The 17,739-nt window shown below is 34.7% G+C and overlaps 1 protein-coding gene across 12 annotated transcripts in view; it reads right to left on the bottom strand.

Annotated features, from left to right (window-relative positions):
* Positions 1 to 17,739, bottom strand: part of CHD9 (chromodomain helicase DNA binding protein 9) — a 223,213-nt gene that overhangs the window by 156,011 nt on the left and 49,463 nt on the right. For all 12 annotated transcript variants that reach the window (XM_072632204.1, XM_072632210.1, XM_072632202.1 and 9 more), the window contains exon 3: positions 14,634 to 16,235. In XM_072632204.1, the coding sequence (XP_072488305.1) occupies positions 14,634 to 16,079 (1,446 nt within the window). In that variant the 5' untranslated portion in view covers positions 16,080 to 16,235. The remainder of the gene's footprint in view (positions 1 to 14,633; positions 16,236 to 17,739) is intronic.

Raw genomic sequence — 17,739 nt, 5'->3', positions numbered from 1 at the left:
AGTCTGACACTTAAAAAACCCCCACAACCAAACTAATACCTGAATCTGCAATTTTTATACATGACCACCAGGTGGCAATAATACCCTAAGCATGTGATACAAAGTAAATAAATGATTTACACAAGATTTAGAAACAGCTAGCTGATCAAACACAGATTAAATAATTAAATTTCTACCATAAATACATAAAAACAGATATTGATTAAAATAAGTGAACAATAGCAATTACCAAATCTCCAAAGATTTAAGAACATGTCTCTAAAGATATAAATGACTGCCTACAGTATAATGCTATACTTCTCTCATTATTAAAATTTTCATTCTAAATGTTTCCTTGAATAACACAACTGGAATAATGAACTACAGGCTATCAAAGCATCGAAACACAATATTTTTCTCAGAACCTAGCTTTCTTTGTTTTACTTGGAGACCTTCCATGTCTTGGATAAGTTATTTGAGGTGGCACAAGAAAAGGATGTTTCTTTTTAACCCTCCTGCCCTCAGAGTTCAGGCTTTCCTTCTCATGGAGAAAGAAGAGAAAAAAATAAAAACAGTAAATTTTTTTAAATGACATTCCACTTTTTTAGGAGCTTTTCCCTCCTCTCCTGTTAATTTAGGAGTTATCTAAATTTATTTACATCCAACCCAATTTACATCCTGGGTAGCTGATCCCTTGAGGAATATACTACCAACGTCTTAACAAGAAATTATCTTAAAGGAAAGAGTTTTTTTACAAAGATTTTTTTAAAAGTTTTTGAACAGAAACAAAAACTAGTTTTGTTGCCCCATCTAAAACATTTGAAAAACATTAACTGTTTATGGATAACTTAAACCAATAAAAATGGTAACACTACCTAAAATAATTTATTCAGTACTGAATCAAACGATCAAAGGAATATTTTATAGAAGTAGAAGAAATAATAACAAAATTAATATGGGAGAACAAAAGATCTAGAACTTTAAGGGTAATAAAGGAAAAAAGTAGAAAGAAAAGGGGTCTGTCAGTTGTTCAGTTGTTTATCAGGTGTGTCCAACTCTTCATGACCCTATTTGGGGTTTTCTTGGCAAAGATACTAGAGTGGCTTGCCATTTCCTTCTCCAGCTCATTTTGCAGATGAGGAAAATGAGGCAAAATGAAGCAAAAAATAAAAACAACAACAACAACAACAGTTAAGTAACTTGCCCAGGGTCACACAGCTAGTAAGTATCTGAGACCAAATTTGAATTCAGGAAGATGAGTTTTCCTGACTCCAGTCAGGGTGTTCCTCTACCCACTGCGCCACCTACCTGTCTTACCAAATCTCAAAATGTAGTACAAAACAATCATCATTATGCTAATATGATTTGGTACTGGTTATAAAAAGAGAGACATTGATCAGCAGAATGGATTATGTATACAACATACAAAAGCAAACAAACATAGTAGTATGGTGTTCAGTAAATCTGAAATCCCTAGTTTACTAAGGGAAGAATTCACTATCTGACAAAACCTGATGGTAAATTGGACTGCAGTCTCTAAGAAAACAGATTCAGACCAACAACTCACACTATATATAGCAAGATAAGGTCCAAATGATAACATGACCTAGATATATAAGTTACATCATTAACAAATTAGAAAAGCAAAGAAGAAATTACCTGTCAGATCTCTGGTTGAAGAAGAGTTCATGAATAAACCAATGATAGAAAAACCGCACAAAATAAAATGGACAATTTTGGGAGTATAAAATTTTAAAAGTTTTTGCACAAATATAATAAAGTTATAAATAAAGGTTAACTGGAAAAAAAATCTCTGCAGCAAGATTCTGTAATTAGATTTCAAATCCAAGATACATGAGGAACTTATGCAAATTTATAAGACTAAAAACCATTTCCTAATGGATAAAATAGTTGAAGGATACAAAGAGGTGGTTTTCAAAGGAAGAAATACAAACATCAACAATCATACAAAAATGCTCTAAGTCATTAATAATAAAAAATGCAAATAAAAAATTAAGATCCTACTAGACATCCATCAGATTGGCAAAGATGACAAAACAATAAAATTACAAAGGCAGAACAGGTACACTGGTACACAGTAGAACTGTGAATTGGTCTCATCATTTGGGAAAGCAATTTAGGATTATGCCCTAAAAGTTACTAAATTGTGCATACCCTTTGACCCAGCTATACCATTTCTGTGTCTACACTACAAAGAAATCAAGAAAAGAAGAAAATGACCTAAATGTACAAAAATATTTGTAGTATGTCTTTTTGTAGTGACCCAACACTAGAAACCAAGAGGATCTCCTATTGGAGAATGGTTAAACCAATTACAGAATACAAATATAATGGAATGTTGTGGAAATGATGAAATGGTTAGTATCACAGGAAACTGGGAAGATTTCTATGACATAATGCAGAGTAAAGTGAGCATAACTAGTAGAATATATGACGATAATAACACTATAGAGAAAAGCAATTTTGGAAGACTTCAGAACTCTCATCAGTGAAAGACCACCAGTCAAGAAGAAATGACCCTTACTGTCATGGAAGTGACATAATAGAGTTTGTTTTGTCAAACTCTGAACTTTGATATTGAGGGTTCTATTATTTTTTCTTCAATCTGTTCAGTGAAAAAAATGAAAAAGAAAAACTATATTAAGAAATTTTATGGAACATTGTCAAGTACATGAAAATAAGTGACAAGATAATTGTGACCGAATATCCATTATCAATATTTCTCTCAGAATTCTGCCTCCAGGACCTCTTCTAGGAGCCAGGCTCTTGTGGATTATAGACTAAAATAACTGTTTTGGTGTCCTCTAGTTGTCTAGGACAAATGGCTAATTACTCATTTCACTCAGTTGTAAATAGCTCTTATACATCATTTACTCTAGTGTACATACAAAACTTTCTTCACTGCAAACCTATACTGGAATTATTGTGATATTTTTATAGACAGGGAAACTGAGTCTTAGAAAATATAAGTGCCAAGGTCAAAAAAGCTAGTAAGTGGCAGCAAAGACTGAAATCCAGGTTGCCTAACTCAAAGTCCAATGCTCTTTCTACTGATACAGATTCTTTCCTGATTATGGTACTTCAAAGTAATTCATCTTATTTTTTCAGAGGACACACTTTTTTATTAAAATTAAGGTAAGTTAGATCTAAAAAGTCATGCCAACCCCACATCTACATAATAGAATATTTTTTTAAAAATTTGAACTATGAATTATTTCACTTCGTAGGGTACCCCTAAATAAGGAAAAAACTCCATGCCAAAGTAAGTCTGTAAGTAATCTGGGATTTACAGAGTTGCCTGGGAGCACTGAAAAATTACCCTGCATCAGTATATGTCACAGGTAGAATTTAAACTTATCTTCCTGACTCCAAGGCTACCTCTTTATCCCCTGTGCCCCATTACCTTAAAAACACTTCAATTATCTTCTTTAATGATCTTACAGAAAAAAATCCATAACTTTCTTCCAACTAGGGAAATAATCTGTAATTTTCAAGTGAAATCAATACACTAAAGTTAATCTATGCAAATGGGTTGGGCTTATAAATGCTGGAGTTGTTTTCTCCTACCAAATCAGATACTTTTGACAACTGGAAAGCTATTACTTTTGCAAGATAGCTAAAGTGGTGAGTTATAACCCTTGTTATGCCAAATGGGTATGCAGATATCTCAAAAAATTAGTAAAACTTTTAAAATAATATTAAACACATATGAAATGCAATTTCCAAATAAAGGAATTCAGAAAAATGGTTAGCAAAACAGATATTCTATTTAAGTACTACTAAACCTGGAAGAATTTTACACCCTCACACTTTTAAGTATTAAAGACAGTTCTCTAACAGCCAAACTCCTTCAGAAAAAAAAAACACCATTCTCTAAGGAGGAAAAATTGTATCTCAGCTGTTTCAGGGCTTTTCATTCCATTTAGAAGGAAAACATCCTAACAGATCAAAGGTCAAACTCTCAATACCTTTAAAAAGCCACAGTGCCAATCACTCAACTTATTATCATACACATACAGGAAAAATTAAACTTATAGATATTCAAGACTGTCTAGCTGAGATTCTATGTGGCCCACTTGTTAATACAAGCATTACAAATGCTTAGGGCTCCTTAAGAGTCAACCCAGGGGCGGAGCAAGAAGGCTGAGTAGAAAAACGAACTTGCTGTAGCTCTCCTCCCATAGCCCTGTAAAAAATGACTCTAAACAAATTATAGAGCAGCAGAAGCCACAAAACGACAGTGAGAGATTTCTAGCCCAAGACAGCGTGGAATGCCGACAAGAAAAGTCTATCACACTGGCTCAGAGTGGAATGCAGCCCAGCCTTGGCTGCGTTGCGCATCACCGACAGGATCAGAGCATGGAATCCTGGGCAGCAGTTGCGGTTCCCAGATTTCTCAAACCATAAACGCCAAAGACAGCTTCAAAGATCAGTGAGAAAGCTTTTTCACATGAGTGAGAAGGGAGCAGAGTCCTGCCCAAGTCCTGGCCCCTGGCAGCTGCAGCATCCATTTTTGGAGCCCTCAGCCTAAAGACCCTGGGGGAATTGAGCCCCTGATCTGGATCTCAGCCCTAAGTGGAGGTCCTGGGGTAAGGAGGAGCACTGGCTAGTGGAACTGGTTGAGGTTCTGGACAGGGATTCCTACTTGCAGATCCTGGGCAGAGGAGTGGTTGTGGTTGCTCCCAGACCAGAGTACAGGCCAGGAGAGGAGTAAACTCCTCTCCCTTGATTGTTCCATCTTGGAGGAACTGAGAACTTATAGATCCCCAGAGTATACCCTCCTCTTGACAAAAGACTCAAAAGTCAAGTAACTGGCTGGGAAAATACCCAAGGAAGGGAAAAAAATAAGACTATAGAAGGTTACTTTCTTAGTGAACAGGTATTTTCTTCCATCCTTTCAGATGAGGAATAACAATGCATACCATCAGAGGAAGACATCAAAGTCAAGGTTTCTGCATCCAAAACCTCCAAAATAAATATGCAATGGTCTCAGGCCATGGAAGAGCTCAAAAAGGATGTTGAAAATCAAGTAAGAGAAGTGGAGGAAAAACTGAGAAGAGAAATGACAGTGATGCAAGAAAATCATGAAAAGTGAATCAACAGCCTGCTAAAGGAGACTCAAAAAATGTTGAAGAAAATAACACTTTTAAAAATAGACTAACCCAAAGGGCAAAAGACGTCCAAAAAGCCAGTGAGAAGAAGAATGTTTTAAAAAGCACAATTAGTCAAATGGAAAAGGAGATTCAAAAACACTGAAAAAAATAGTTCTTTAAAAATTAGAATGGAGCACATGGAAGTTAATGACTTTATGAGAAACCAAGAAATTACAAAACAAAATCAAAAGAATGAAAAAATAGAAGACAATGTGAAATATCTCACTAGAAAAACAACTGACCTGGAAAACAGATCCAGGAGAGACAATGTTAAAATTATGGGACTACCTGAAAGTCATGATCAAAAAAAAGAACCTGGACATCTTCTTTCATGAAATTATCAAGGAAAGCTACCCTGATATTCTAGAACCAGAGGGTAAAATAAATATTGAAAGAATCCACCGATCACCTCCTGAAAGAGATCTCAAAAGGAAAACTTCTAGGAATATTCTAAGAATTCCCAGGTCAAGGAGAAAATATTGCAAGCAGCCAGAAAGAAACAATTCGAGTACTGTGGAAATACAATCAGGATAACACAAGATCTAGCAGCTTCTACATTAAGGGATCGAAGGACTTGGAATATAATATTCCAGAAGTTCAGAACTAGGATTAAAACCAAGAATCACCTACCCAGCAAAACTGAGTATAATACTTCTGGGGTAAAAATGGTCATTCAATGAAATAGAGGACTTTCAAGCATTCTTGATGAAAAGACCAGAACTGAATAGAAAATTTGACTTTCAAGCACAGGAATCAAGAGAAGCATGAGAAGGTAAACAGGAAAGAGAAATCATACGGGACTTGCTAAAGTTGAACTGTTTACATTCCTACGTGGAAAGATAATATTTGTAAGTCTTGAAACTTTTCTCAGTATTTGGGTAGTTGGAGGGATTAAATGCATATATACAGACAGAGGGCACAGGGTAAGTTGAATAGGAAGGGATGATATCTAAAAAAATAAAATTAAGGGGTAGGAGAGGAATACATTGGGAAGAGAAAGGGAGAAATGGAATGCAGCAAATTATCTCTCATAGAAGAGGCAAGAAAAAGCTTTTTCAATGGAGGGGAAAGGCGGGGAGGTGAGAGAGAAAAAGTGAAGCTTACTTATCACATTTGGCTTCAGGGGGAAATAACATGCACACTTAATTTGGTATGAAAATCTATCTTACGCTACAGGAAAGTAGAGGAGAAGGAGATAAAAGTGAGGTGTGGGGGGATGACAGAAGGGAGGACAAATGGGAGGAGGGCATAAAACACTTTTGGGGAGGAACAAAGTCAAACGAGAGAACAGAATAAATGGGGGACAGGATAGGATGGAGGGAAATATAGTTAGTCTTTCACAACATGACTATTATGGAAGTCTTTTGCATAACTACACATATATGGCCTATATTGAATTGCTTACTTTCTCAGTGGGAATGGGTGGGGAGGAAGGATGAGAGAGAAGTTGGAACTCAAAGTTTTAGGAACAAATGTTGAGAATTGTTTTTGCATGCATCCGGGAAATAAGAAATACAGGTAATAGGGTATAGAAATCTCTCTTGCCCTACAAGAAAAGGGAGAAGATGGGGATAAGGGAAGGGAGGGGTGTGATAGAAGGGAGGGCAGACTGGGGGAAGGGGTAATCAGAATGTTTGGTGTCTTGGGGTGGGGGGAGGGGAGAGATGGGGAGAAAATTTGGAACTCAAAATCTTGTGGAAATGAATGTTGAAAATTAAAAATAAATAAATTAAAGTTTCAAAAAAATTAAACTTATATTTACTTGCCTTTGAACATTTAATAAAGGTAAACAAAAAATGTGAACCTTAGTCATCAGCAGTTACTTTCTATACTTGTTTGATTATTTTCCTAACATTTTCAATCTAGGATTAGAAATGAAAAAAGAAATCAAACAATGTAACAAGTTGCCTCAAACAAAAGAAATATCTGGAGATTCAAAAGAAAAGTGAACCACTCAGATAATATGTAATCTCATCTACATTTTTTTTAAAAAGTGAACATTTTAAAAACCTTAAAAGATTAGCAAGGACTTTTTAAAAGTTACAAAAATGCTGAGGCTATATTCCAAGGAGGTCACAGATAGGAAAGGAAAAAAAGAAATATATGTACAGCAAGGTTCTCAGCAGCATTATTTGTGATAATAAAAACCTAGAAACAAAATATGTGCTCAGTGAACTGGAAGAATGGCAGAACAATTTGGGTTTATGAATAGAATGGAATATTATTGCATCAGAAAGAATGACAAATTCAGATTATGACCTAGGAACTATGAAATGATGCCAAGTGAAGAAGGCAAAATAACTATGACTGCAACAATGTCAATAAAGTCAAAGCAATAACACTGACTAAATACAAGCCAATGTTAGAATTATACTGCCAAAATAAAAGGATATATACCTTCCTTCGAGCTGAACATCAGAAAGAACAAGTGTGTCAATTGGTGCAAATTTTTTTATAATTTTATTATAATTTATCCTGTGAAAATAAATGCTAAACACAAATAATTACAAGCCAATATTAAAATTTTGCTTTCAAGTAAGTTTCTCTCCTAATCTCTATTTTCTTTGTCTATGGAAAAAAAAAATGTACTGCATGAATTGATATAACTTGGCCCTTCAAGGAATTCTTAAATTCCAGTACTATAAATAGTCAATGAACTAATCCTTTTTAAAAGTAGGAGTATACTTTTTAAGTTGGTTTGGGTGCTTTTCCGAGATGCATTTCTGTTGCAGCAAAACAAATTTTATTAATAAATTTTTTAAAATTGCGAATTTAAAAAATGGAAAGTATAACACTCAACTAGCAGTCAAACTGGTAGAAATCAATGCTATCTAGATCAAACTTGCAAATACAAAACCAAATGAAAAAAATCTTTTGATCAGTGAAGAAAAGAGTAGCCATAAAGCCCATACATTTTATTCCATAGATGGGGGAGGAAAGGGGCTACCCAAAGGTACCTGGTCTTGAGTAAGCTAGGTGGCATGATGGATATAGGCTTGAAATCAGGAAGGCCTGAGTTCAAATCTGGTCTTGGATACTTGCTAGCTGTGACCCTGGGCAAGTCCCTTAACTTCTGTCTGTCTCAGTTTCCTCAACTGTAATACAGAGTAGGAATAGCACCTACCTTGCAAGGTTGTTTTAAGGACCAAATGTAACATTTGTAAAGCATTAGCACAGTGCCTGGCACATAACAGGCATATGGTACATAAAGGCTTATTCCCTTCCATTTCTCTTCCCACTTTCCTCCTACCCTCAGAGTCTACTGACTTAAGACTAAAACTGTTGGTAGGCTCTACCAGCTAATCTTGGAAGCAAGAGGTCCTACCTAAAATTCTCTGTTCACAAACACAAGACAATGGGATTACCGTTTTAGAAAAGAAGCAGCAGCAGGGACTTTGGGAAGATAAAGAGCTCCCTAAGGATTATCCCCCTAATTCACCATTTTTCAGGTACAAGGGAGGGACAACCGATATCATGTATTAACATTTACAGGTTTAGGTACTGGATGAACAAGAAAGAGGTAATATAGGCTATCACCTCTGTGGAAATGTGCAGTCCTCCCTCAAATTTCCCCTTGTGGTTATCACAGGCATTCTGGGCTATGTACAAATCCTCAATCTTTGCCAGATCTGTCAGTGATAAGTATAAAATGAAATCTATAGAAACTGTCACAAATTCAAGAAGGACTTCACTAAACGTTACATTAAATACCAGGATAAGGCTGGGAATTCAAGACACATTTATTAAGTTCCCCCTGTGCTCCAGGAACTGGAGATGCAGAAACCAAAAAAACCTTAACAATACAGTACCTGCCCCCAAGGAACAGCTTGGACAGCTTAACATAGACCTCAGTAGTACAAAGAATGCTGTCATGGAATCCACGTTATTATTTATACCCATATGCTCTGTTCCCCAAGGCAGAAGAAATCTCATTTTATGGAGGTCAGCTGAACTGCTACATCATGGCTAAGAGCTAGACTAGGTCCAGGAGAAATAAGAACAGCAGGAGCTAGTGTCTATTGTGTGTAGAAAGGACAAGATGACTGATGTCAATGGTGTGACCAAAGGGAGAGGTCATCAGCCAATGGCACACCAAAAGATGACTTGAAAAACCATTGCGGTCATAGCTTGTTGTGGCCTGTCTTGGCACTGCACCTTTTATATCACATGAGGCTGGTCAAAAAGGCTAACACTAACAAAAGTGAAGTCAGATCTACAAGACCAAATAGGAATACGAAAACAAGAATGATAAAACTGCTCATGAACAATGCTTACATAAATACCACTCTGTCTGACAAAAGCATTAGTCTCTGGGAGTTTTTAATCCACTTTGGTAAAGTGACCAATGACTTTTATCATGCTTAAAACTGCATTGTCAAGACTAAGAAGTTCTCATTCCTCAAAAGTTCCTTCTAGTACTTATAAAACATCCCACCTTGACCACTTCTAAATCCTGGAAGAGAAGAAAATATTCATGGGACCACTCAAGAAAGACCACGTTACTAAGGAAAAACTGTTTAACATACATGCAAAAGTCAATTAGAAGCTGATAAATTCTCAATAAAACTGATTTTAAAAAAATTAAGCACACCCATTTTAAAACCTTGTTTACCTAGTTTCTCTGTTAACATAAAATATATACTTACAAGGGATGGAAGCTGTGAAGTATCAAAAAAAAAAAAAATCCAGGGACAACAGCAAGAAACGACAACTATTAATATGGAAACCAAAACAATACAGAAACCAAAAGTCATTTAACAAAGAACAAACAATCCTGAGTCTGCCAATAATCCCTGAATAAAGTAATGTATTATAGCATAGTAAAACGGTTGATATCCTAGTGCATTTGCAAACATTAGACACTGAAGTAAATACTTGATTGTGAGTTAACATTCATAACGATGACCTATGTAGTCAATAAGAAAAGGCTAAATTATATTCAGTATTCTCATTTTACTGCAGAAGCAGCATGGTATAATGGATAGTGCTAGGCTTGGAATCAGGAAAACCTAGGTTAAAATCTAACCTTTGATACCTGCTAGCTGTGTGACTGTGGGCAAATCACTTTATGTTTCCTAGGCAATTCACTTCAATTTAATTAAAAAATCCTAGATGGGTTTTAATATGGATTGGTGGAAGGGAATCTCTATGCTAACAGATCTTTTGAGTATTCACAAAATACTTTTATTTTAGGCATATCATATATTTTAGTAATATTTCCATCAAAAGCAGTTAATCTTTTTTTAAATTGTGATGCTTAAATATAAGTTTTAAGCATAATGAAAATTCTTTCAACCATAACACTTCTCTCCCCAACAATGCAGATGAATGATTTCTCTACTTTATTTACTCAGACTCAATTACAATATCCTTTCAACATCATAAATGCATATTTTTAGCAATTATTTTCACCTACTGACACAAAATCAGGATCACAGAAATATAGGATTTTAGAGGTGGAATAGACCTAAATCAATTCACTACTCCAAACTCATCCAACGCAGAAATTCTTAACAGATTGTCATTCAGCCTATATTTGAATATTAGCTGAAATGGGAAGCTCCCTACCTCTTCACAAGGTATCCTCTTCAACTGTCTAAATGGTAGGAATCACAGCATCTGAGCTGGAAGGATCTCAGCAATCATCTACTCATAACTGAGTAAAAATCACCTGAGGAAGTAGTACAGTGGAAAGAGCACTAGCATTGGAGTCAGATGAATGGGGTTCAATTCTATCTCCTTCACTTACTACCAGTGTGACTTTAGGTAAGTCACTTAGCTTCTCTGGGCTATAATTTTCTCATCTATAAAACAAGGGATCTATGCTAGATGGACCCTAAAGTCCCTTCTAGTTCTAAATCTAAATGCTATGATGCATGTGAAAGAGCACTTTCTATTTTTTGATTAAAGAGCTCTATTGTGAACAGAATCATTAATTTCTAAGGCAGCCACCCCACTTTTGGACAGTTCTAAATATTGGGAAAACTGTCCTTACAATCAAGTGTAAATCTGCCTTTCTGCAACATCCCTCCATTTTTCCTAGTCATGTCCTGTAGGGCTAAGCAGAACAATTCTAATAATCTCTCTTCTCTAATTTCACTAGCAGTCCTTCAGATAACCTGAGAATGGCTAATCATCCACTTACCCCCACCCTCAGCAAGTATTCCCTTCTTCAGCCTACAGTTCCAGTTCTTCAACTGCTCCTGATACTGTATGATTTCAAGGCTCTTCACCATCCCATATATCTTACTCTCTTAGCTGACCACTATCTGACCTAAAATGTGGCTGCCAGAACTAAACACAGTACTCAGTGATACTATCAACTCCCTGGTCCTGGTCACAATACCTCTCAACCCAGCCTAACATTAGTTTTTGTTTTGTTTTGTCTTTCAGCTGTCATAACATACTGTTCACTTTTAATGAGCTGGTGGTCCACTAAAACTTGCATATCTTTTTCAAATGAACTACTACCTCCCCTATGTTATACTTATGAAGTTAGGCAAGCATAGGAGCTTTGGACTTACTCCTATTAAATTTGGCCAAATGTTCTAGCGTGTCAAAATCTTTTTAGAATTTGATTCTGATTCATCCTGAAATCTGCCTACCCCACTGATCCTAGTTCTGACCTTTGAAGAAAAAAAAAAACCTCTCTCTTCTACATGATAGTCCTTTAAACATTTAAGATAGCTATCAGATATCCCCTTAACTTTTATGTAGCTAATTTTTTGTTTTTGTTTTTTTTTACTATGATCTTTTAAAAGATGTCATATCAGCTCTGAAAGCTGGAGTTATTTGAGGCTTTTTTGAAAGGGCATTTTTTAAAGGAAGACCCACTGTAAAAAGTTCCAGAAAGCAGAACAAGGTACTGACTTTTTAGCTGTAAGAAGCTTTATAACACAAATTTCTGCCTCATCAATACAATAGCTTAAAAAGAAATAAACTGGATTCAGTCTTGGACTCTTTATAGTTCATCTGAATAAAACAAAATAGTTCACAGTCAGAAGTCTTTCTTTAAGAAAGAATCAAAAGGATTATGTATTCCCACGTAGCATGATTTCTTGAACATAGTAGGCACTTAATGCCCGTTGACAGTTAATAAGCTAACCCAAGTATTTATAGTATCCTAGCTTTTTTGAAGTACATCAATGAAGTATAAAGATCCCAAGAATGAAGATCACTTTAAAAGCAAAACAAAAAAGAACATCTCTATATTTTAAATTTAAATGCTCATGTGAGCACTAAAAAAAAAAATCATATGTACTGGATAAACATATCCAGTAAAATGTAGGCACATTTTAAATCATTTTTAGTTCACAGACCACTTACTATGTGACTGCTACCCTTTCTCTTTCCCCACTCCCACCACAATAAAACAAAAAATACATTTCATCAGAAGCTATTCAGATTTGCTTTCTCTAAAATTTCAGAAAGGCTTTAGGTAATGGGAAACATTTTAATAACTCATTTCTTCAGTAGAAATGGGAAAATTATAATTATGACAAGCACATGAAAGCATTACACTCACAACGGACCAATGATTAACAAAGTTGGAGGGATGGGTAGACTTTAAAAATGCTATTTGGTATTTTGATAGCTATTTCTATTACACTGACTATACCATAGGCCATTTTAACTGAATCACTTAAATAGAAAATTTTTAATCTTATATTTTTCAAACATTAGCACATCTCACAAGGTCTCTAAAAGTATTTACATTTCATAAAGTAAAAAAGCTCAAGATGTTACAAAGTAAAAAGAAATAAAGCAAAATAAAAAGGTTTATACTCTCCGAAATTTCCTTCACTTAAAAATTGATCATAGAATATATGTACATGTGCTTAAATATGCATTTCTTTCATATAAGTTGCATTTCTTGTATATACTTAACATTTTAGAATAACTTCTATAAATCCCCAATATCTTTTTAAAGAAGAAAAATTCTGTGTTTTATTGCATAACATAGGCCCTGTTTTTTAATAATTAGTACAGATTCTTGCTGTACTATTACACCTGGTATTACTTTTTTTACCCAAGTAAAATGAAACATTATAAATAAAATGGGGTAAATTTTTAAATACAGTTAATCATTCCTAAGAACTACTTTTTCTTTTACCCTATGTAGAGAGACATCAAAAATGGTGCTTAAAACAGCTGTTAGGGAATGTAATGATTCTAGAAATGACTTGTTAAAGCCAGGAGGTGTTTCTCCTAGACAACATGTTCACTTAAGCAGATGCTGCTATAGAGTTAAGAAAACTCGTACAAGATTCCTTCAAAAAATCCTACACCTTTAAGAGGCTCAGAGTGTTCATTACTTACTTTTTATTAACTATGAAAACATGCATAGAAAAACAAATAATAGCCTAGTATGAACTAAAATGGGGGCAAACAACAGAAAAATAAAATTAAGAAGGAAGGCTGCAAAACCTAAAGTTCAATAACTTCTAGTTATGTTTGGGGTGGGGATAGAAGGAAGGGGTGGTTTGCCAAACTAGTAAAGAAACTATATCTCTATCAATTAGTAATAATAGCTAGCATTTATATAGCACTCATTATGTGCCAGGCACTGTACTAAAAGCTTTACAATTATTTCATTTCATCCTCAAAACAACTCTGGAAAATCATTGCTATATATTATCCCATTTTTCAGATGAGGAAATTCAGGCAAAAAGAGGTTGCATGAACTACTCAGGGTCACACCACTAGTAACTGTCCAAGGCCATATTTGAATTCAGACCTTCCTGAATACAGGCTCAGTGCTCTATCCACACTGGTACACCTTTAATCAAGTTCCCACCCAATCCCTCTACATGAAGATAACAATATTGAAAACTCTTGAGCAGAAACAAAAACATCAGAACTTGAAATCATATGAAAAAAATAGTTAAGGGTGACAAAGGAGCACATTTGTCTCATTTAAATAATTCTTTGACTCTAAAAATTTCATTCATACTTGAACTAGAACTTAACCCCATGGAAAGATGAGACACTTTATAGGACACCACTGCTTTTTTAAAATGAAAAAAAAAATTGGTAATTGTTTTTACTTCAAAATTATGTGTGTGTGTGTCTTAGAATTAGGGTAACATCACAAATAAGCACCTTACAAATTCTTAATTAAGTAACAACATATCAGAAAGAGGTGATAAAATGTCTTAATGTAATCCACTTATAAACTGAAAGCTAACGGTAAGGTCTTAAAATTATGTCTTTCAAATCTTCCTAAACAGTAGATGCCAAGAGTTCAACATATTTACTGCTATGAGAGAATCAATGAATCATTTCCAAATTAAAAGTTATGACAATAAAATTAACACATTTAACAGTAACTGAGCACTAAAAAAAAAAACCCAACAAAAACCCAAAAAGTAGAAACACCAAATGACACTGAATGCTTCTGAGAAAAAAAAATTATTGAAACCCAATCTAAGATGTACACTGTCCAAAAACTGTCAAAAAAGAAAGCTGAAAGCTACATACCTGACGATGGAAGGATGAATGTTCTCTGTCATGTAAGTGTTGATGATTAGAAACTGACAAATGCCATGAGTGAACTTGGCTCTGAGAATGAGTTCGAGCCACATCCGGAGGTTGTGTTAAAAGTTGTGGGGTAAGTTGTTGATCAAGGTCATGTTCTAAGACATGACTTGAACTATCTTGCCCAAATGCTGAGTCATCAAATTGGGGAAGGAGACCCTCCTGAAGAAGATCTTCTGGATCAAGTCCTGTGAATGTCTCAGTTTGAGACTCTACTGGATGAAGCAAATTATCTTCTAGAGATGAAAAACCATTTGCTTCCACATGATCACTGAAATGTCCCATATGAGAAGCAGAACCAACAGGATCTGGGAAATTCATGTGCACAGGAGATAATTTTGAGCTGCTGAAGTTACCCTGAGGATGTGCTGAATGCAACATTTCAAAATTATTTGAGTTCAAAGATGAATTCGAGTTTAGGAGATGCGGGGTAGATTCCTGCTTGGTCCCCGTCGGAGCTATAAAGGCATTGCTTCCAGTAAAATCAGATAAAGTAGGAGTTGAATGACTAGATGCAAGAGCTGTAGAGGGCTGAAGAAGACTACTTGGAGATATATGATTACTGGAGAAGGAATAATGTGAAGAAAACTGTTGTGAATTATTGACAGAGCAAGGAGTCATATTTGGAGACTGTCCATTAAAACTACCATCTTGGTGATTGCCACAGAAGTGCATTGAGGCATTTGATGTTGGAGAAAATTGTTGCATGGAGAGAGGTTGTTGTGAAGTTGATGCACTGGTTATTTGAGATGGATGGGTAACATGGACTCTATGTGGACCAGAAATATTGACCTCCATAAAGTTTTTCGATTGGCTTAAAGTTTCTTGCCCTGGGTTATTATTGTTTCTGTTTTGTTGTGACTGTAGTGATGTGCACTGTTGCTGTTGTTCATTGACCTGAAATAAGGCAAAGTCAGGGTGTGCTACAAAGTTTTTATTTTGCTGCATAGAATGTGAATGTCCTTGTTGGTGAAAAGGAGACCCATTTTGATTTGAAACACTAGTCTGATGACCCCACATTGGACTGCCATCAGCTACATCTGGAAACAAACCATTGGACTGATTTGGGGGGTGAACTGGGGAACAACTAAATTGAGAATGTGGTGATAAAACATTTTCAACTGGGCTACTGAATGCCTGATTAACTTGGTGAAGTTTCAGTGATTCAAACTGATTTAACTGCTCAAAATCAGTCATCTTCTGTGGTGTTTGAGTGTCCTGGACATGGTTCAATGAATCTATATGTAAAGGTTCAAATTCTACACCCAAGTTCAATTCATCAACAAGTGAAACGGGTACTGGTTGTACAAAGGCATCATCTGACAAATCCTCTAAGGTCTCACCAAAAAGATTGGCATCGTCAAAAAAGTCCATCATTGGATCAGTCATCTTGAAAATTCTAGGCCACTTAAATGGTTCACTCCAAATGTAATAAACTTATCTTCTTTGTAGTGGGTAGGAACAGAAGTCATCAACTAACTAATCCAAGGCATGTCAATATTTATTATTGCTCTGGAGAATTGGGCATCATGGCATGTCATAATTCTAACAGAAAAAAAGCAAAAATTTCAAATTTAATATTAGTTTTTCAACATATTATATATATATATATATATATATATATATATATATATATATGTTATAGCTAATGGACTGTGAAACCATTAAATTTTTTTAAATTTAAATATCAAAATGCAGTACTTTATATTACAGAACAATTCACTATAAGTAGTTCAGTACTCTCAATATGAAGTAATTTGTCAAAGATGAAATAATTATATGTACTTACAGATACCAATATACATTTACATGTCATCAGTCTGTACTTCATATTTTTGGAATAAGATAAGTGAGAATTCAAGTTTAGACCATAAAATCATCTTAACCAACCCACCAGCAGAAGAAGTGAACCTTACCTATAAATGAAAAACTAAAATTCTCTTTGCTGCTTTTTTAATCACAGAAACTAAAATGGCAAAATATAAAAATGTAAAGTATAATGGTGTAGTACAAACCATAACTTTATTGATAAGTATTCTATAACAATAATTTCCATTTTCCAGCACTAATAATAACATTAAACTGAATTTCACCATAGAAACTCAAAAAAAAGATCCCAAGGTTGTAGACAGAAATCAAGCTTTCCAGCAATGGAAGAGAAAATCAGGGTAATATTATTGCATTATCAGTATTTATGCTTATTCCTTATTTCTAAACCTCTTCCCTCCCAGTCAACCAGATACTTTATAAAATCAACTAGAGCTTAAAACAGAACTAAATCAGTTTCGTGACTCAAAACCAAGTAAAGAAAGCAGCATAATTTACTCTTTCAAGGGAAAGGTATGAATAATGTAGAAATGGTGAGGCATATATATATGTAGAGGGTCATTTTCTATACTGTCAATCTTACCTTGTTACCATTGTGCCCAAATTCTATGACTTTCTTATTTTCTTTCCTTTTTTTTTTTTTAGCCAGAGTTGAACTTTAGTTTATAGTCCTTCCCCCATGCACCTGTACTGCAGGGAGAGTTATGACAGAAAGAAGCTTCTGCTCTCTAAAGACCTATTTACTTTATAATTAATCTTAGTAAATAAAGGGCCCTTTCTGAAATGTTATAAGGTTTATAATTTAAACTGGATACAATACATATATATAATACATGTAAATTCTCTAAAAAAATTATTTTTGACCAAAGAACTTAGATTTAGGCATAGTTCCATATTAAGAATTTCAGAAGAAATAGGAATTAACATCAACCTACCTAGGATCATTTTTTATGAATTTATATATCAGCTATTAAAATAAAAATAATTAATTAAAAATAATTTAATTAAGTATATTACAAAATGAGTAAATATAAAATTTACAAAATTTACTTTCCACATATCTATAATGTTGTCCTGAGACTCCTCGCTATCACCAAAACACACACACATAAGAAACATATGTATATATGCTACATATGTTGCCTTGTTCTATTACCTTACACTTATAGACCCTAACTTACTATTTACTTTCACCTGATTTCAGTTTGCTATGGATTTCAGT

Source organism: Notamacropus eugenii, chromosome 1 (assembly GCF_028372415.1).
Source record: "Notamacropus eugenii isolate mMacEug1 chromosome 1, mMacEug1.pri_v2, whole genome shotgun sequence".
In the NCBI taxonomy this organism is placed as follows: domain Eukaryota; kingdom Metazoa; phylum Chordata; class Mammalia; order Diprotodontia; family Macropodidae; genus Notamacropus; species Notamacropus eugenii.
Note: the sequence above shows the minus strand (reverse complement) of the source record. Positions and strands in the feature narration are given on the sequence as shown.